The sequence below is a fragment of the Bos indicus genome, chromosome 1 (genome assembly GCF_029378745.1).
Source record: "Bos indicus isolate NIAB-ARS_2022 breed Sahiwal x Tharparkar chromosome 1, NIAB-ARS_B.indTharparkar_mat_pri_1.0, whole genome shotgun sequence".
Lineage (NCBI taxonomy): Eukaryota > Metazoa > Chordata > Mammalia > Artiodactyla > Bovidae > Bos > Bos indicus.
The window spans coordinates 56,464,843-56,485,611 of record NC_091760.1 but is presented as its reverse complement, the minus strand read 5'-3'; the positions used below and the strand labels follow the sequence as shown (position 1 = coordinate 56,485,611).

General features: G+C 40.7%; 1 protein-coding gene across 1 annotated transcript; it reads left to right on the top strand.

The window, feature by feature from the left end:
* The first annotated feature begins 5,994 nt into the window (after positions 1-5,994).
* Positions 5,995-6,884, top strand: LOC109562456 (uncharacterized protein NECTIN3-AS1-like). Its single transcript, XM_019965526.2, has 2 exons — positions 5,995-6,150; positions 6,579-6,884. Exons 1-2 carry the CDS (start codon positions 5,995-5,997, stop codon positions 6,882-6,884), a joined length of 462 nt encoding a protein of 153 aa, XP_019821085.2.
* Positions 6,885-20,769: the final 13,885 nt, after the last annotated feature.

Below are 20,769 nucleotides of genomic sequence, written 5' to 3'. Positions count from 1 at the left end.
GAGGGGAGAATTGAACATAGAGCCCAGGGTTTGGAGGGCAGCCTGTAAAGACCTGCATTTTGAAGTCCACAATACTGAACACCTTCCAGATGTCAAGAAGCATGGAGGATGAAGTGACAAGCAGGACTTCCTGCCTTCAGGGAGTGCCGAGCCTAGTGAAGGAGATAGATCTCTAAACAGGTTATTATAATCCAGTGGGATGAACTTTGTAGGTACAGAATGTTAGCCGAATCAAATCATGGTCCTGGTGGACAGTTCGGACAAAACATGGTCTGCTGGAAAAGGGAATGGCAAACCACTTCAGTATTCTTGCCTTGAGAACCCCATGGACTGCATGAAAAGGCAAAAAGTTAGGACACTGAAAGATGAACTCCCCATGTTGGTAGGTGCCCAGTAGGCTACCAGAGAAGAGTGGAGAAATAACTCCAAAAAGAATGAAGAGATGGAGCCAAAGCAAAAACAACACCCAGTTGTGGATGTGACTGATGATGGATGATTGATGACTGATGCTGTAAGGAGGAATATTGCATGGGAACCTGGAATGTTAGGTCCATGAATCAAGGCAAATTGGAAGTGGCCAAACAGGAGATGGCAAGAGTGAACACTGATATCAATGAATTAAAATGGACTGGAATGGGCACATTTAATTCAGATGACCATTATATCTAATACTGTGGACAAGAATCCCCTAGAAGAAATGGAGTAGCCCTCATAGTCAACAAAGGAGTCCAAAATTCAGTTCCTGCGTGCAATCTCAAAAATGACAGAATGATTTCTGTTTGTTTCCAAGGCAAACCATTCAATATCACAGTAATCCAAGTCTATGCCCCAACCAGTAACTCTGAAGAAGCTGAAGTTGAATGGTTCTATGAAGACCTACAAGACCTTCTAGAACTAAACCCCCCAAATTATGTCCTTTTCATTATAGGGGACTGGAATGCAAAAGAAGGAAGTCAAGAGATACCTGGAGTAACAGGCAAATTTGACCTTGGAGTACAGAATGAAGTAGGTCAACGGCTAACAGCATTTTACCAAGAAAACGCACTGGTCATAGCAAACACTTTCTTCCAACAACACAAGAGAAGACTCTACACATGGCCATCACCAGATGGTCAATACTGAAATCAGATTGATTATGTTCTTTGCAGGCAAAGATGGAGAAACTCTATACAGTCAGCAGAAACAAGCCTGTGAGCTGACTGTGGCTTGGATCATGAACTCCTTATTGCCAAATTCAGACTTAAATTGAAGAAAATAGGGAAAACCACTAGACCATTCAGATATGACCTAAATCAAATCCATTGCAATTATACAGTGGAAGTGACAAATAGATTCAAGGGATTATATCTGATAGACAGAGTGTCTGAAGAACTATGGACAGAGGTTCATTACATTGTACAGGAGGTAGTGATCAAGACCACCCCCAAGAAAAAGAAATGCAAAAAGACAAAATGGTTGTCTGAGGAGGCCCTACAAATAGCTGTGAAAAGGAGAGAAGCTAAAGGCAAAGAAGAAAAGGAAAGACATACCCATTTGAATGCAGAGTTCCAAAGAATAGCAAGGAGAGATAAGAAAGCCTTCCTCAGCGATCAATGCAAAGAAACAGAGCTAAACAATGGAATGAAAAAGACTAGAGATCTCTTTAAGGTAAGTAGAGATATCCAGGGAACATTTCTTGCAAAGATGGGCACAATAATGGACAGAAACAGTATGGACCTAACAGAAGCAGAAGATATTAAGAAGAGGTGGCAAGAATACACAGAGGAACTATACAGAAAAGATCCAGATAATGTTGGTGTGATCACTCACCTAGAGCCAGACATCCTGGAATGCAAAGTCCAGTGGGCCTTAGGAAGCATCACTATGAACAAATCTAGTGGAAGTGATGGAATTCCAGCTGAGCTATTTCAAATCTGAAAAGATGATGCTGTGAAAGTGCTGCACTCAATATGCCAGAAAATTTGGAAAACTCAGCAGTGGCCACAGGACTGGAAAAGGTCAGTTTTCATTCCAATCCCAAAGAAAGGCAATGCCAAAGAATGCTCAAACTACTGCACAATTGCACTCATCTCACACACTAGTAAAGTCATGCTCAGATTTCTCCAAGCCAGGCTTCACAGTACGTGAACCAAAAACATCAAGTTATGAAAGCTGGATTGAGAAAAGGCAGAGGAACCAGAGATCTAATTGCCAACATTTATTGCATCATGGGAAAAGCAAGATAGTTCCAGAAAAACATCTATTTCTGCTTTATTGACTATGTCAAAGCCTTTGACTATGTGGATCACAACAAACTGTGGAAAATTCTTCAAGAGATGGGAATACCAGACCACCTGACCTGCCTCCTAAGAAATCTGTATACAGGTCAAGAAGCAACAGCTAGAACTGGACATGGAACAACAGACTGGTTCCAAATCGGGAAAGGAGTACGTCAAGGTCGTATATTGTCACCCTGCTTATTTAACTTATATGCAGAGTACATCATGTGATATGCTGGCCTGGATAAATCACAAGCTGGAATGAAAATTGCCAGGGAAAATGTCAATAACCTCAGATATGCAGATGACACCTCCCTTATGGAAGATAGTGAAGAAGACCTAAAGAGCCTCTTGATGAAAGTGAAAGAGGGGAGTGAAAAAGTTGCCTGAAAACTCAACATTCAGAAAACGAAGATCATGGTATCTGGTCCCCTCACTGCATGGCAAATAGATGGGGAAACAGCAGAAACAGTGAGAGACTTTAGTTTTTTGGGGTCCAAAGTCACTACAGATGGTGACTACAACCTTGAAATTAAAAGATGCTTACTCCTTGGAAGAAAAGTTATGACCAACCAAGGCTGCTTATTAAAAAGCAAAGACATTACTTTGCCAACTAAGGTCCATCTAGTCAAATCTATGCTTTTTCCAGTAGTTAGGTATGGGTGTGAGAGCTGGACTATAAAGAAAGCTGAGCGACAAAGAATTGATGCTTTTGAACTGTGGTGTTGGAGAAGACTCTTAAGAGTCCCTTAGACAACAAGGATATCCAACCTGTCCATCCTAAAGGAAATCAGTCCTGAATATTCATTGGAAGGACTGATGCCGAAGCTGAAACTCCAATACTTTGGCCACCTGAAACTGACTCATTTGAAAATACCCTGATGCTGGGAAAGATTGAAGGTGGGAGGAGAAGGGGATGGACAACAGAGGATTGGATGGTTGGATGGCATCACCGACTCAATGGGTGTGAATTTGAGTAAACTCCGGGATTTGGTGATGGACAGAGAGGCCTTGTTTGCTGCAGTCCATGGGGTCACAAAGAGTCAGACATGATTGAGCCACTGAAGTGAACTGAACTGAATGATAAGAAATGTTCAATGTATTCCTCTCACTTTCCAAAAGATGCATCTGTTTGAAAATTGACCATTTTCAGAATTTTGCTACTAGTTGTTTGTGTAAATGATTGTGGGTCATAAAAGACTATGTTAGAAGTACTATATTCCCAGACATATTTTGATCTTTTCCTACTTCAAAGTCTCTCTTTTAAGTGAACGAGCCCTTTCTCATTCTATCATCTTCTACTCTTCTGTAGAAAGTGCACTTTCTGGGAGTTAGGTGCCTTGATTTCTAATCCCAGCTCTGCTGCCTAGTAGCTGTATGACCTTAGGCCAAGGTTTGGCAGGCTATAGCCTGCTGCCTAATCTGGCCTATCAGCTGTTTTGTAAACAAAGTTTTATTGGAACACAGCCATGATTATTTATTTACTTATTGACTGTGGGTGCTTTTGTTTTACAGCAGATGAATAGTTGTAAGAGGACCATAGGATATACAGAGCCTAAAATATTTTCTATTAAGTCCTTTATCCAACAGACTTGCCAAGCTCAGCATTAAGCAGGTCATTATCTTACTTGAGTCTTAGCTTCCTCATCTGTAAATTTGGGGAATTAGATTATGTTTTTCCTCAGGGTCTATGTTCTTTGCATTCTCGATAGCTCTTCCTACAGAAAACCTCATCTAATACAATCACTGTATGCTGGAATATAAACCTACTCATATTTTCATTCACTTATTCTATTTATTAGGGCTTCCCTGGAAGCTCAGCGGTAAAGAATCTGCCTGCCAATACAGGACACACGGGTTCAATCTCAGGTATGGAAGGTCCTCTGAATGGCAGTTCACTCTAGTATTCTTGCCTGGAGAATTCCATGGACAGAGGAGCCTGGCAGGCAACTGTGGGGTTGCAAAGAGTCAGGCATGATTTAGCTACTGAACAACAATAACAAATTCTATTTAATAGGCACCTGGCAAGCCACTGTGGAAAACTGAGAACTCTAAAAGATTCCCTGACCTTGAGAAGCTTATAATCTGGTTAGAGACATAGTCACAAAGTTCAGAAGTTAAATTATAATAGAAGATAATAAAGGATAACACTCCAAATTTAGTTATTATGATTAAAGATGTTCAGAGAAGAGAAATAAGGATGCGCTGAGATGATTAGAGTAAACCTAGAGGGCAAAGTCGGAGAAGGCGATGGCACCCCACTCCAGTACTCTTGCCTGGAAAACCCCATGGATGGAGAAGCCTGGTAGGCTGCAGTCCAGGGGATCACGAAGAGTCGGACACGACTGAGCGACTTCACTTTCATTTTTCACTTTAATGCATTGGAGGAGGAAATGGCAACCCACTCCAGTGTTCTTGCCTGGAGAATCCCAGGGGCAGTGGAGCCTGGTGGGCTGCCGTCTATGGGGTCACACAGAGTCGGACATGACTAAAGTGCCTTAGCAGCAGCAGCAGCAGCAGAGGGCAAAGTGGGATGTTTTTGAAGGGCACTCATCTCTGTAACACCATAGAATACTGGATTCAAAGTCCCTCTAAGATAATAGTTTTTAACTTTAGAATGCATGAAAATCACTTAAGTTACTAGGGAAAAAATAAAAATTCCTAGAACCCAGCTTTAGAGATTCTGAATGTAGCTATGGGGTATGTCCCAGAAATCTGCTTTTTCAAAAAATACCCCAGGTGATTCTGATATACATGGAGAATACTGCTCTGGAAATCTGGCAGGTTAATGCCTAGGAATTTATCCTAGGTTTGGCTAAGTCTTATTAAACCACAGATTTTGTGTGACCAGGAGGAACTCCACTGTCATGGAACACTTATTTCAGTAACTTTATCTCTCCTTTTAGGGAAGCTGAGAACTTCCAGGCCAAGAAGAACAACCTGAGGACTCTCTATTTCCAAAGGCCCTTAAACTCCTTTAGATAAATCCAGAGGGGAAATCTGAGACCAGTGCTGCTGTTTGCTTATGATACTACTACTACTAAGTCGCTTCAGTCGTGTCCGACTCTGTGCAACCCCATAGACGGAAGCCCATCAGGCTCCCCCGTCCCTGGGATTCTCCAGGCAAGAACACTGGAGTCGGTTGCCATTTCCTTCTCCAATGCATGAAAGTGAAAAGTGAAAGTGAAGTCGCTCAGTCGTGTCCGACTCTTTGCGACCCCATGGACTGCAGCCTACCAGGCTCCTCCGTCCATGGGATTTTCCAGGTAAGAGTAGTGCAGTGGGGTGCCATTGCCTTCTCTGTTGCTTATGATAGCAGAGGGTAAATCATTGGAGTGAGGGGACTACTTCCATTAGCATTTGACTTTTGGTCCTTTTGTTTTAAGCTCCTTGTTTCTGCAAAGGTGGGTGGGGTCAGGATAGTGAGTCAAAAAACAAAAAACAAAAAACTCTCAGTGAGAGAGGTTGGGAATCTTCAATCTCCATTCCAAACCATGTTGCTGATGACTTGAAGATATCACCAGATACTCATGATACAGAGGATAGATTCTACCCATGGGAGAATGATTCTCTGAAGAAAAGTTTAGAATCATCTTCAGAGCCACTGGAGGCGACATCTGAGAGTCCTGTGGGTGATGTTACACACGATCTTGCCATGCTTCCAGTCCAGAAAAGAAAGCTAGATCCATCTCCAAAAATGCACAGATATCTGAGGAATGTTGTAAGGACAAGGAGAATGAGAAAGAGCAAGAGGAAGGAGAAAGTGAAGACCCGCTGCCCTGGCATTCTTCCAACACCTTTTGTACCACCACAGAGTGAAGAAGAGGAGGTGGTAAATAAAAAGCTGACCTTGCTCAATGCCAAGGAACATTATCTTGACCTTCCCAAAGAGGTAGGGATGAGGCACGGGGTTGCAAAATCCTGGGCTCGACACACATATACAACAAACATATATCCAAATGTATAATGGCTCGACACTCCAAAAATGTGTTTCTTTCCCAAATATCAATTCTAAGTGGTTCCAGGATGGAGGCTGAAGGAAGAGAACATGGGTACCACAAAGCCATTCAGTGATCCAGGCTGATGGTGCCTCTGCCAACTTCAACATGCAGTTTCTATAGGGGATCCTGGGTTACTCCAGAAGGGAATATAATGACAGCTTTTCATCTGGAATGGGCAGAGGGGGGATAAGGAACTTGAGAAGCAAACTAGGATCCTTGGGCCCAGATGGAGTATGAAAGAAATGGCTGAGAAGGTCAAGTCCTTTCTGTACTTATGTGTTCGCATTGATGGCTTTTAACTTTTTTCTTCTACTTGCAGGATGGATTACAGAGTCGGAAGGATGAAGGTGCCTGTGTAATGCATCAGGAATGTCAGATCCAGCCCCATGAGCTCTCAGTGTCCCCAGAGCTCGGGTCCTCCTCTCCTGCAGTGACATCCTTGGCATCACCACCGCTCTGCTTCAGTTGTTTTTTAAGCTGTTTCGGCCAGACCTTCTCAAGGTCTAGGAAAAGGAAATCTCTTGGAAGAGAGGGCACCAGGCAGGCTGAGGCAGGGGGTGGTGCTAAGGCTCTGAGACCTGGTCTGCTGAGGGTTCTAGGTAAAAGCAAAATGCAGCCTCACTGAAGCCTGTAGTAAGTTGAAATTGATTTAGGCTTCCCTTGTGTTTAGTTTTACAGCTTTCTCTATGTCATTGTTCCTGTTCATTGAGTTCTTGTCTGTCGAAGACAGAGCTGCTTTTAAGCTCACCCTCAAGCTGAAAGAGGTAGTAAAATCAAAGTAACTTTGAGGGTTTTAATACTGTGCCCAGTAGTGGGATTGCTTCCTACTTCCTCCCATTAGACTGAAGTGGGATTCTTGGTGGAGCCATGGTTCCTAAAATTCATGCATATTTCATGCATGTATTTAGTTGGCTTACTTTTCACTAACTTCTCTGAGGATGGCAGCCATACAGGTTCATCATTTTGAGTAATACCTCCTGGTATGGACCATCAAGTGGAGATTTCTCATGCTCAAGTCCTCTCGTTTTTCCTCTTTTACCTTTGACTAGAGATTCACTTTCCTTTATTCATTTCTGGTACTTTGTTGAAATCATGCCACTTTCTACTTGATTTGGCAGTGCTTTGGGGGCAGAGGTAGGGTGGTTGCTACTGTTCTTGGACGTGATGCCACAATTACTCTCCCATTTCTAATTGTTGTTTGTTTTTCTTTTTGTTACTTCTTAGTAAGATACCTAGCTTCTGAAGTGTGCCTCTTTAGCCAGACCCTCACAGAATCTTGCCACTCCAGTGTCCTTGCCTGGAGAATCCCAGGGACAGGGGAGCCTGGTAGTCTGCCATCTATGGGGTCGCACAGGGTTGGACACGACTGAAGCGACTTAGCAGCAGCAGCAGCACAGAATCTTGAGTCCTTCTGTGATCCTAAATACAATAAGTACTTTAAAAAAGTTCTAGATCATTTCTTTTCTCCCTTGTTCTGGCATGCTAGATTAATCCCCTTCTTAGGATAGAAAATAAGACTTTAATTTTATACCGTCCTATGGGGAGGAATGGGTTTAAGAAGAGTTTGAGAGTTTTTTTGCAGCTTTAATTACTTGCTGTTTCCTACTTGTCTCAGTTTCCCAACTCATATAAGATTAATAAATAAAAGTAGAAATATCAATAAATGCATGAAGTATCTTTATAAGGAGGAAGTTGTAAGGTTTATTTTCTTGCTTCCTTAAGACTTATCCTGATGGTTAGTATATTGGAATAAGATAAGATGATCAGTATGTTTGTTTTGTTCCTTTCTCATCTGGAACAGGGCTTTGTACCTTTGAGAAAATGTAGTTGGGAACAGAATAGAATGAGTTGCAAGAGCAGTGGCAAAGATCCTTAAGACTGCCTTGGAGGTAATTGGTGAAAATTGACCTTGAAGAAGTTTTTATGGTGTGTGTGTGTTGAGGATCTCAAATTATCGGATTGGCCAAAAAGTTTGTTACAGAAACATTGCATGGAAAAACCTGAATGAACTTTTTGGCCAACCCAGTAGAATTAGAAATTTTTCAAAATGTTATACTCAGTGTTTGGAGTAAAATAGGGCCTTTTCAAGCTTTGGTATTTTTGTTGTTTAAAAAGTCATTGATTTCTTGTTTTAGAGAGTATAGAATTTTAATAGAGCTAACAGAACATTATAAAATGAGCTTAAGCTATTAGATGAAATTTCAAATTATCCAAATTATGTTTATATACATACTTTTTCAACTTAGTACAAAAAAAGTACTTCTAGGCAAGGTATAATGTAGCTAAAGTCTTGAGTTATAGAGCTTATTATTAAAGACTCAAAGAAAGATAGATATAAGTGTTGCTATTAATACTTTATTATTGCTATTGTTTCTTTTCGTAAGATGTTTCAGGATGAGCTGTTTTCTCATAGAAAACACATATTAGTTGGAGCCAAGTTAGCCATATCTAGCTAACCCTATCCCCCATACTGATTTTCATATAAAGTTTATTTACTCCAAATTTGGAGGACAGATTTCAGATAAGGAAAGATCTGTAGAAGCACTTAGTTTTGAAATTCTCTTGACCCCTTGCTCACAAACAGGAGAAAGGGTATCTACCTCTCTTCTGATCCTTTTGTAAATGAAGAAGTATATGTTCTCTGGTTTCAAATTTTGTGTTGCTGTCTTTATGGTTTGAAATACTAAACATGGTTTATGGCTTAATGAAGTTGTTTTGTAAAATATATTTAGAAAGTTTAGTATAACTGTATCAAAGTGAAAACAAATTAAAAAAATAAAACCTACTACTGTTCATGATAGATAAAGCTTTGGGGTCATTTTAAAAAATTGATTTCTGGCAAGATTGATAACATTTCTGTTGTACACAGAAATAATTTACAAGTAAAAATATGAGTCTATTTAGTGTATTTAGTTCCTTTTTTTCCCATGGAAATTCTAACTAGGTAGATGGCAGGTGTACTCATTGCTATAAGTTGATTAAGTTGAGATTAAATGGGTCAATTAAATTTTTCAGTGATTTTTCTAAGACCACTCATTAAATCTGATAGGGAATCATAATACAAGTTCTTTAAACAGATTGTTTAACCATGAACCACATGATTACTTTTGCTCTGAAGTATTTCCATACTGAAACACTTCCTGTTAACCATTTTGTTTTTGTAAACTTGTCCTCAAATTGCTGTCTAAATTTCAACTAATGTCCTCTTTACCCACCTGGAAAATTTTAACATGAAAAAACTCTAGCTGATGTAAAGTTATTCAAAGAACCAGCAGAGATTGTAAGTAATTGATTTACTTATAAGTTTTGACAGAAAAGGTAGAAATTATCTAGTCCACCCTTCTGTTTTTCCAAGGAAACTGAAACACAAGTAGCTCTCTCAAGATGACATAGTTAAAACAAGTAATACCTAATAAATTAAATATTGTGCTTTTTGTATCATCTGTAATCTTCAAATAATCTGTGTATGGTTGATATTAATATTTTCATTTTAAAGATGAGATAATTTAAGTTCAGAAAACTCCCAGGACTTGATATGTCTGATGCTGAATCCAAACTGAGGTTTAATAGTCTCCGAAGACTATGCTCATTTCATTCTACCTCTCAGTATTGTAATATTATAAAATCTATTTGTTTCTGGTCTAACTCTGTACTGTCAAGAATAGACTTCTTTTATTTGACAAAATTTAGATTTTAGCCTTAATACATCTACACTAAAAATAGTTCAATAAAAAATGCAACTAATAAGAATATTTCTACAGAAATTTTCTATATTAGGTAATAAATAATAAAGTAGTTAACCAAGTATCATTGGTAGAAGAAAACTGCAGTGTAATATAAACAAAATTTTAGTCATTGCCAGCAATTAAGCTTAGACAATCATTTAACTGAAAAATGATCAAGTGAAAAAGGGATAGTATGTAATCCTAGCAGGACCCTCCACTTGACAGGGTCACAAGACAAAGCACAGCAAAGATGAATTAGGCCTCATTGAAAGCTAATAGACTTGAGAGTGTTTCTAAACCATTTTCAGGTGAATGACTTGGGACCTGGGTAGCAGAGAGGCAGGCTCTTCTGTGTAACCCAGTGACCCTTGAAATAAGTAAATATACTCCTGCTAATGAACTCTAGGCTTTAAATAGGAAATTTTAATTTTCTCACACCTTAAAACATTCTTTTCATTCTGATTTGACAAGGCTTCTTTCAAGAAAAAAAGCAAAGAACAATAAAACTGGAAGATTCTAGTCATTGGATTGTGTGGACAAGGAATGTTGTTCTTGGTGTTTTCAAACTCAAGTCATGAGGACAACTGTACATGGGAGATCAGATTGGTGCAGATTTCTTGAGCTATATTCTATCAACTACAAAGAATTGCTTCCATCATGGGCTTTCCAGGTGGCGCAATGGTAAAGAATCTGCAAGAGATGCAAGAGACATGGGTTCGATCCCTGGGTCAGAAGATTCTCCTGGAGAAGGAAATAGCAACACACCCCATTATTCTTGTCTGGGAAATTTCATAGACAGAGGAGTCTGACGAGCTACAATCCATGGGATCACAAGGAGCTGGACATGACTGAGTGACTGAGCATACTACCATCATGGAAGCTCTGTGATGGACTGTCACACAGTTATCACCCTCCTGGTTCACACTGCTGGAGGAAGTAAGAATTTGACTTTGATATTTGTTCTCCTTTTCCCCCTCTGACCCCTGCACCTTAGAATGAGTACTGCATTGGATAAAAGCCCCAAGAAAGGCTAATTTAACAGAGGAAGGCTCTTGTTGTAGATGTTTGTAGTCTTCGTGAAAATAAAATTTCAGAACAGATTCAAAGAATCTTTAAATTACATAATTTCTAATGAATTCAGAATTCTGGGATTCTATTAAGAATCATTCTAATGTGAACTTCTCTCTTAGTTGCAATCACCGTTCTGGTTCTTGGATGCTGTGAAAATACACAATGCTGGATCATTACAGTGGTAGCCCTTCTGGTAAGCAGGACAATAGATCCATTCACTGAGAGTGATGAAATAGTAACTGGGATTTGAAATAACTGCTGTGAGAATTATCCCCTTAATATCTGTCCTTTGACTTGAAAGAATGCAGAATTATTATATTATAAAAATAATAAAAAGAATATATCCCTGTCAGCATTTAGTATCAAATCTTCTACTTGGCCCATGATGCTCAATAAGAATCTCTGGATAAAATTTATGTATAGAAGATTATGGACTTCCCTGGTGGCTCAAATGGTTAAGAATCTGCCTGCCAAGCAGGAGATGCAGGTTCGATCCCTCCGTTGGGAAGATTCTCTGAAGAAGGGAGTGGCTACCCACTCCAGTGTTCTTGCCTGGAGAAATCCATGGACAAAGGAGCCTGGTGGGCTATAGTCCATAGGGTCGCAAAAGGCAAACATGACTGAGACTAACACACATAGAAGATGATGAAAAATAAAGCAGTGATCTCATAACCTTTTCTTTAAAAGCTACTGTTTATTTTACTTTAAAATTTGATTTCATTTTAAAACTAAAATTATGAAGCAAAGGTCTATATATAACCCTATTAAGCTGTCTAATTCCTACCTGTCAAGTAATTACATACATAATAATTAGTTGGGAAATACCTTCCTGAGTCTGGATTTAAAAGTTAAAAAAAACACTGAATCCTTGTTTTGCCATTTGCTGTTGTTTAAGTTTGGCTACTTATTTAAACTCATTAATCTTTGGTCTCTTCATCTAAAAAAAGAGGATAGTAATAATACCCCAGAGATGGTTTTGAGGACTTTATGAGATAATATCTCTGAAAAAGTCTAGTGGCTGTTTTGTAGTAGAGGGTTTTTGACATTATAATGCTTATTTTATTCTTAGAAAATAAAACAAACCATTAACTTTGTGAGTACTATACAAGGGTAAGCAACTCATGGCAGTCTTTACTTCACAGAGAACTAATTTCATTTCTAGGGGGATTACATGGAGCAAATAGTTTTCATATTTCTTTATTCCTAATTTGAATGTCTCTAGAGAAAATTTTTATCTCAGAATTTTTCAAAACCCCTTTATTGTTACAACCTGTGAAATCAGTTTTAGTTGGGTCTTTATTTGTAGAACTGAACAATACTCATCTAGTCATAAACTGCTTTAATGTAACACCTTTTTTATAAGTCATTAGCATTTTCTAAGAAACTTAACTTTTTTACTTAAACCCTCATGAATGATAGGAGATATCCTATCAATAACAGTACTTCATTATGGTGATGATTATTGAATATTTAGTGAAATGATGATAGAGGTACTTATTGTATTTATTAGAATTTTTGATAAATTTTCATAGGGAAAACCTCTTTTCCCCTATATTCTAATAACCTTCTTCATCATTTCATTTATGTGTTGAATATTATGCCAAGACTGACTATGTAAAGGACCACTAGATTCCAGCATTTGTGATCTGGAATTTTATTTTGTTCCACTCAGTAAGTGTATATGGAACATTTGTGCCTAAACTGAAGCTGTTTTATCTCACAGTAAGACAAAAGAAACATACATAAAAGGTAGACAAACCTGTATGTTCTAACAAATAATTTGCAGGCTGTTCAGAGAAAATAAGACAAGCACTCACACTGTGACTGCTGCACAATATTAAAAGCATCCAGATGAGCACAGAATAGTGTTTGACAATGTTTAAGTAAGCACTGATAGGATGCCTTGTATTAGAAGGATGGTTGCAAGGTGGAAAATAGGAGATACCTTCTCTGAATAGGTAAAATTTGAGGAACAATATGGTCTAGATTTTATCCAATCCCACAGCCAAACAAGTTAGAATTACTTTGCTGGATGGAGTCCTGGAGGCTGAATGGAGCCAGAGGACAGGTGTGACCAGATCCGGTAGAAAGCTGGCAGAAATGGTGAAGCTAATACAGACGAGTTTGTTCAAGAGCAGGCAGTTTAAATGATGGGTCAGCAACAGAAGACAGTGCTACAAAGTTAGGCCCGAGAAAGGCAGAAATGATACATAGGCAGTCACAGAACAGGGGGCCTAAAACTTCTATTTGAACAGTAGAAATACAATGAGGAATTGTATTTTAGGGGGAAGGTCCCCTCCAAAGGAAAACAGGGTGGACAGCACTGAATGACTTGAAAGTGGAGGATATGATGAAGAAAGGTACACATGTAGCAATAGTAGCTCACATATGGGAGACATGGTGTAGCTTAGAAATGTGTGGTAAAAAGTAGTGAGAAATAAGATGGGGCCATTTGAGCCCCATTATTGTATTCAATACTTGGCTTTGATTCCTAGTTGAGAGCGAGCTGTTGTAAATTCTTGATCTTCACTAACATGGCCCAAGTTAGCAAACCTAAGAAGGGTCAGATGTGGGAGTAGAAATGTGCAAGGGCATTAACCTAGATTCAGCAATAATCTCTAAGAATATGTTGTTTGGTTAGCTTCTGTCTGCTTCACAACTGGGGTAGATGATTCCCTCTTTTTTCAACACTTGCTTACCAATAACATATTTTTGCAAGAATAGTGGATAATTTAAAGGAATGATTATAAAGGAACCCATATGTGCAAATGCATAGTATGTAGTATTTTGTTGTATGAAGAATGTAGAAAATTATGATCTGACTTATGGTTTCACATTCTACATTCAGTTCAGTTCAGTTCAATTCAGTTGCTCAGTCGTGTCTGACTCTTTGCGACCCCATGGACTGCAGCACACCAAGCTTCCCCTGTCCTTCACCAACTCCTGGAGCCTACTCAAACTCATGTCCATTGAGTCGGTGATGCCATCAAACGGTCTCATCCTCTGTCGTCCCCTTCGTCTCCCACCTTCAATATTTCCCAGCATCAGGGTCTTTTCAAATCAGTCAGTTCTTCGCATCAGGTGGCCAAAGTATTGGAGTTTCAGCTTCAGCATCAGTCCTTCCAATGAATATACAGGACTGATTTTCCTTTAGGATGGACTGGTTGCATCTCCTTGGCTGTCCAAGTGACTCTCTTGAGTCTTCTCCAACATCACACTTCAAAAGCATCAATTCTTCCGTGTTCAGCTTTCTTTATAGTCCAACTTGCACATTCTGCATTAGTCAAATTAAATGCAATACATTTGGTAGGAACTTCTAAATGCATATTCATAAGGTAATATTATCAACCCTCCTGAGATGGTCTCCAAGAAGGGTCCTTTTGTCCAATGTCGCTGGAGCCAGTAGATGAAGACGGAATTCGGTTCTGAAGGGCAAGAAAGTGTTATTCTTTTACCAGAGTGAAGAGGTGCGAGCTCTCTTGACCGGGCGTGGGCAGGGCAGAGCTATTTGGATCCTATTGGGTGCAGTTGTGTTGTTCCCGGTCCAGATTGCAGTGCGTGCACAGCTGTCACTGCACACAGCCCACTGCCGCCATCTTGAATTGCAGTATCAGGAGCAGCGCTTCTGCACACGGAGGGTGAGGTGTCCACAGAGCTGTTTCTCACAAGCAACTCTGGACTGAAGGACAAGCTGCAAGGTTTCTGCAAGCGGCATTCTATAAGCAAGCCAAACTGGACTAAGGCACAAAGGGAAAAAAGGTTCGACTTTATTTTATTATCTAATTTCTAATTTTATTTCCCAGGAATTGGTAATGGGCTTTGCAGGTGACAGTAACAGAATGGTACAAGCTGGTATTTTCACTGCAAACAGGGTCAGGGTTCAATTCCTGGCTTACAACTTAGTAGCTATGTACCTCAAACAAAAAAAAAAAATTTTTTTGATGCCTTGATTTGCTCCTCTGAAAAGTAAGAATAATTATACCTTCATCATAGAGCTTTGGTGAGAATTAAATGAGATGACACATTTAAAGAACTTAAAATGTAGCACACAAAGTACAAGCTCAACAAATATGCATCTGTTATCATCAGATGGGTAGGATCCTTTTTTTAAAAAAATACTGATTTGTGAGGGAAGAAATGATAAGGTCTCGAAGAGGGAGGATTGTGTGAGGTCCCTGAGGAGTCTGACCCTAACCATAGGGACTTCTGGCCTCAACAAACATTCCAAGCATGGCTCATCCTCACACCTAAAGAGATTCTCTGTGTTAAGGCACAGTTATTACATGACTGTAGGGTGTATTTCTTAGCATCTAATTGTGAAGGACTCTAATTCATGTTTTATTTCCAGTGCCAACCACAGTAAGAACATGATAACTACTTAGTAAATGTCTGTCAAGGAAATGAGTAAACAATTCACTGAAGAATAGAATTTCAGTATATGCAAATTTAAATGCGCCATTCACACAAACAGCATTTTGTTTCCCTCTCAGATAACTTTTAATGTTTGGCACTGAAGAAATCTCTCAGATCATGGCACATAGTGGGAGAGGCCCCCAAAGGAACTGAGTATAAAGCTTTCATCAATTACATGGGATTGGGCACCGATCAGCTTTGTTGTTGTTGTTGTTTAGTTGCTCAGTCGTGTCGGACTCTTTTACGACCCTGTGAACTGTTGCCCACCAGGCTCCTCTGTCCTTGGGATTTCCCAGACAGGAACACTGGAGTGGATTGCCATTTCCTTCTCCAGAGAATCTTCCCGATCCAGGATCAAACCCACATTTCCTGCATTGGCAGGTGGATTCTTTACCACTGAGCCACCAGGGAAGCTGGGATCTGCTTCAGTTCAGTTCAGTTCAGTCGCTCAGTCGTGTGCGACTCTTTGCGACCCCATGAGTTGCAGCACACCAGGCCTCCCTGTCCATCACCAACTCCCGGAGTTCACTCAGACTCACGTCCATCGAGTCAGTGATGCCATCCAGCCATCTCATCCTCTGTCGTCCCCTTCTCCTCCTGCCCCCAGTCCCTCCCAGCATCAGAGTCTTTTCCCATGAGTCAACTCTTCACATGAGGTGGCCAAAGTACTGGAGTTTCAGCTTTAGCATCATTCCTTCCAAAGAAATCCCAGGGCTGATCTTCAGAATGGACTGGTTGCGTCTCCTTGCAGTCCAAGGGACTCTCAAGAGTCTTCTCCAACACCACAGTTCAAAAGCATCCATTCTTCGGCGCTCAGCTTTCTTCACAGTCCGACTCTCACATCCATACATGACCACAGGAAAAACCATAGCCTTGACTAGACAGACCTTTGTTGGCAAAGTAATGTCTCTGCTTTTCAATATGCTGTCTAGGTTGGTCATAACTTTCTTTCCAAGGAGCAAGCATCTTTTAATTTCATGGCTGCAGTCACCATCTGCAGTGATTTTGGAGCCCCACAAAAATAAAGTCTGACACTGTTTCCACTGTTTCCCCATCTATTTCCCATGAAGTGATGGGACCAGTTGCCATGATCTTTGTTTTCTGAATGTTGAGCTTTAAGCCAACTTTTTCACTCTCCTCTTTCACCGTCATCAAGAGGCTTTTTAGTTCCTCTTCACTTTCTGCCCTAAGGGTGGTGTCATCTGCATATCTGAGGTTATTGATATTTCTCCCGGCAATCTGGATACCAGCTTGTGCTTCTTCCAGCACGGCATTTCTCATGATGTACTCTGCATAGACGTTAAATAAGCAGGGTGACAATATACAGCCTTGACGTATTCCTTTTCCTATTTGGAACCAGTCTGTTGTTCCATGTCCAGTTCTAACTGTTGCTTCCTGATCTGCATACAGATTTCTCAAGAAGCAGGTCAGGTGGTCTGGTATTCCCATCTCTTTCAGAATTTTCCAGTTTATTGTGATCCACATGGTCAAAGGTTTTGGCATAGTCAATAAAGCAGAAATAGATGCTTTTCTGGAACTCTCTTGCTTTTTCCATGATCCAGCAGATGTTGGCAATTTGGTCTCTGGTTCCTCTGCCTTTTCTAAAACCAGCTTGAACATCAGGACGTTCACGGTTCACATATTGCTGAAGCCTGGCTTGGAGAATTTTGAGCATTACTTTACTAGCGTGTGAGATGAGTGCAATTGTGCAGTAGTTTGAGCATTCTTTGGCATTGCCTTTCTTTGGGATTGGAATGGAAACTGACCTTTTCCAGTCCTGTGGCCACTGCTGAGTTTTCCAAATTTGCTGGCATATTGAGGGCAGCACTTTCACAGCATCATCTTTCAGGATTTGAAATAGCTCAACTGGAATTCCATCACCTCCACTAGCTTTGTTCGCAGTGATGATTTCTCAGGCCCACTTGACTTCACATTCCAGGATGTCTGGCTCTAGGTCAGTGATCACACCATCATGATTATCTGGGTCGTGAAGATCTTTTTTGTATAGTTCTTCTGTGTATTCTTGCCACCTCTTCTTAATATCTTCTGCTTCTGTTAGGTCCATACCATTTCTGTCCTTTATCGAGCCCATCTTTGCATGAAATATTTCCTTGGTATCTCTAATTTTCTTGAAGAGATCTCTAGTCTTTCTCATTCTGTTGTTTTCCTCTATTTCTTTGCACTGATCACTGAGGAAGGCTTTCTTATCTCTTCTTGCTATTTTTTGGAACTCTGCATTCAGATGCTTATATCTTTCCTTTTCTCCTTTGCGTTTTGCTTCTCTTCTTTTCACAGCTATTTCTAAGGCCTCCCCAGACCGCCATTTTGCTTGTTTGCATTTCTTTTTCTTGAGGATGGTCTTGATCCCTGTCTCCTGTACAATGTCACGAACCTCTGTCCATAGTTCATCAGGCACTCTATCAGATCTAGTCCCTTAAATCTATCTCTCACTTCAACTGTATAATCATAAGGGATTTGATTTAGGCCATACTTGAATAGTCTAGTGGTTTTCCCTACTTTCTTCAATTTCAGTCTGAATTTGGCAATAAGGAGTTCATGATCTGAGTCATAGTCAGCTCCCGGTCTTGTTTTTGCTGACTGTATAGAGCTTCTCCATCTTTGGCTGGAAAGAATATCAGTCTGATTTCAGTGTGATCATCTGGTGATGTCCATGTGTAGAGTCTTCTCTTGTGTTGTTGGAAGAGGGTGTTTGCTATAACCAGTGCATTTTCTTGGCAAAACTCTATTAGTCTTTGCCCTGCTTCATTCCGTATTTCAAGGCCAAATTTCCCTGTTACTCCAGGTGTTTCTTGACTTCCTACTTTTGCATTCCAGTCCCCTATAATGAAAAGGACATCTTTTTTGGGTGTTAGTTCTAAAAGGTCTTGTAGGTCTTCATAGAACTGTTCACCTTCAGCTTCTTCAGTGTTACTGGTTGGGACATAGACTTGGATTACTGTGATATTGAATGATTTGCCTTGGAAATGAACAGAGATCATTCTGTTGTTTTTGAGATTGCATCCAAGTACTGCATTTCAGACTCTTTTGTTGACCATGATGGCCACTCCATTTCTTCTGAGGGATTCCTGCCCGCAGTAGTAGATATAATGGTCATCTGAGTTAAATTCACCCATTCCAGTCCATTTCAGTTTGCTGATTCCTAGAATGTCGACATTCACTCTTGCCTTCTCTTGTTTGACCACTTCCAATTTGCCTTGATTCATGGACCTGACCTTCCAGGTTCCTATGCAATATTGCTCTTTACAGCATTGGACCTTGCTTTTATCACCAGTCACATCCACAGCTGGGTATTGTTTTTGCTTTGGCTCCATCCCTTCATTCTTTCTGAAGTTATTTCTCCACTGATCTCCAGTAGCATATTGGGCACCTACTGACCTGGGGAGTTCTTCTTTCAGTATCCTATCATTTTGCCTTTTCATACTGTTCATGGGGCTCTCAAGGCAAGAATACTGAAGTGGTTTGCCATTCGCTTCTCCAGTGGACCACATTCTGTCAGATCTCTCTACCATGACCCACCCATCTTGGATGGCCCCAGGGGCATGGCTTTGTTTCATTGAGTTAGATAAGGCTGTGGTCCTAGTGTGATTAGATTGACTAGGTTTCTGTGAGTATGGTTTCAGTGTGTCTGCCCTCTGATGCCCTCTTGCAACACCTACCGTCTTACTTGGGTTTCTCTTACCTTGGACATGGGGTATCTCTTTACGGCTGCTCCACCAAAGTGCAGCTGCCGCTCCTTACCTTGGACTAGGTGTATCTCCTCACCGCGGCCCCTTCTGACCTTGAACGCGGAATAGCTCCTCTAGGCCCTCCTGCACCCATGCAGCCACCGCTCCTTGGAGGTGGGGTTGTTCCTCCCGGCTGCTGCCCCTGGGCTCGGACGTAGGGTAGCTCCTCTCGGCTGCTGCCCCTAACTTCGGACGTGGGGTAGCTCCTCTCGGCTGCCCCCCCTGACTGCAGACATGGGGTAGCTCCTCTTGACTCTTGCCACACCTCTCAGACGTGGGGTCCTCCCGGCTTCTGTCCCTGAAGCCGGGATCTGCTTCAGTCTGATTCAAAAAACAGATTCAGAGCTGCTATATTCAGTGATTAAGAAGAAGAAATGCACTCCTCTTTTCAAGTCTCAGTACTTTGCTTTAAAATGCACATGTGCAGACACTTGCATGGGCACAAATATACAAATATATCACACTTACAATATCTATTTATTAATTTTGGTTAAGTGTTGCATAATAAGCTGTCTCAGAACTTACCAATTTAAAACAATGACATGCATTTAATTCATAAATCTGTAAGTCGGTCAGGATTTGACAAGGAAATCTCTTGTGTTCTGTTCAGCATAGCTGGGGCAGCTTTGTTTTTTTGACTGAAGGTTTCATATCCACGGTGGTACACTCACATAATTACATAATTGGCAATTTAATGCTGGTTGTCATTTGCTCACTTAGTCTTGCTGTAGGCCAGGGGCCTAAGTTCCTTTCCAAGTGTGGTCTATTCATAGACTGTCATCCATTACACCGTGGTGGCTGTTTCAAGAGTTTCCCAAGAGAACCAGGTAGACGCTACGTTTTATGATCTAGTCTCAGCAGGTAATGTCAATTGTATTATAGGCCACCAGATTCAAAGAAATAGACCCAACTCTTACCATCCCCTATCCCAAGCACCGCCCACCCCCCCCACCCTCCCCAAGCTCCTGAGGAGGAGTATCAATGTCACATTGTAAGATGAGTGTGTGGAATGGGAGATCTTTTTGTGATCTTCTTGGAAAAGGACAGTCAGTACTTAGAGAAATGCTAATTCAAATTTTGAAAGTCCCAAAGTGACAAGACTCCTTCTTGGATCATAGCCTTGTCATGGTGAAAGGGCTTGCATCACTCAATGAAGCCATAAGTTAAGCTATGTAGGGTTACCCAAGATGGATAGGTCATAGAGTGTTCTGACAAAACGTGGTCCACTGGAGAAGGGAATAGCAAACTACTCCAGTATTCTTGCTGCAAGAACTCCATGAACAGTATGAAAAGGCAAGAAGATATGACATGAAGATGAGCCCCACAGGTTGGAAGGTGTCCAATATGCTACTGGGGAAGAGCAGAGGGCATTTACATGAATCTGAGCAAACTCAGGGAGATAGTGAAGGACAAGAGAGCCTGGTGTGCTGCAGTCCATAGCACTGCAAAGTGTCAGACACAACTGAGCATCTGAACAACAACAACAGAGTGACAAGAATATGCTGGTATGTAGGAAATAATTTCTGGAATAGGCATACTCAAATGGAGAAGACAT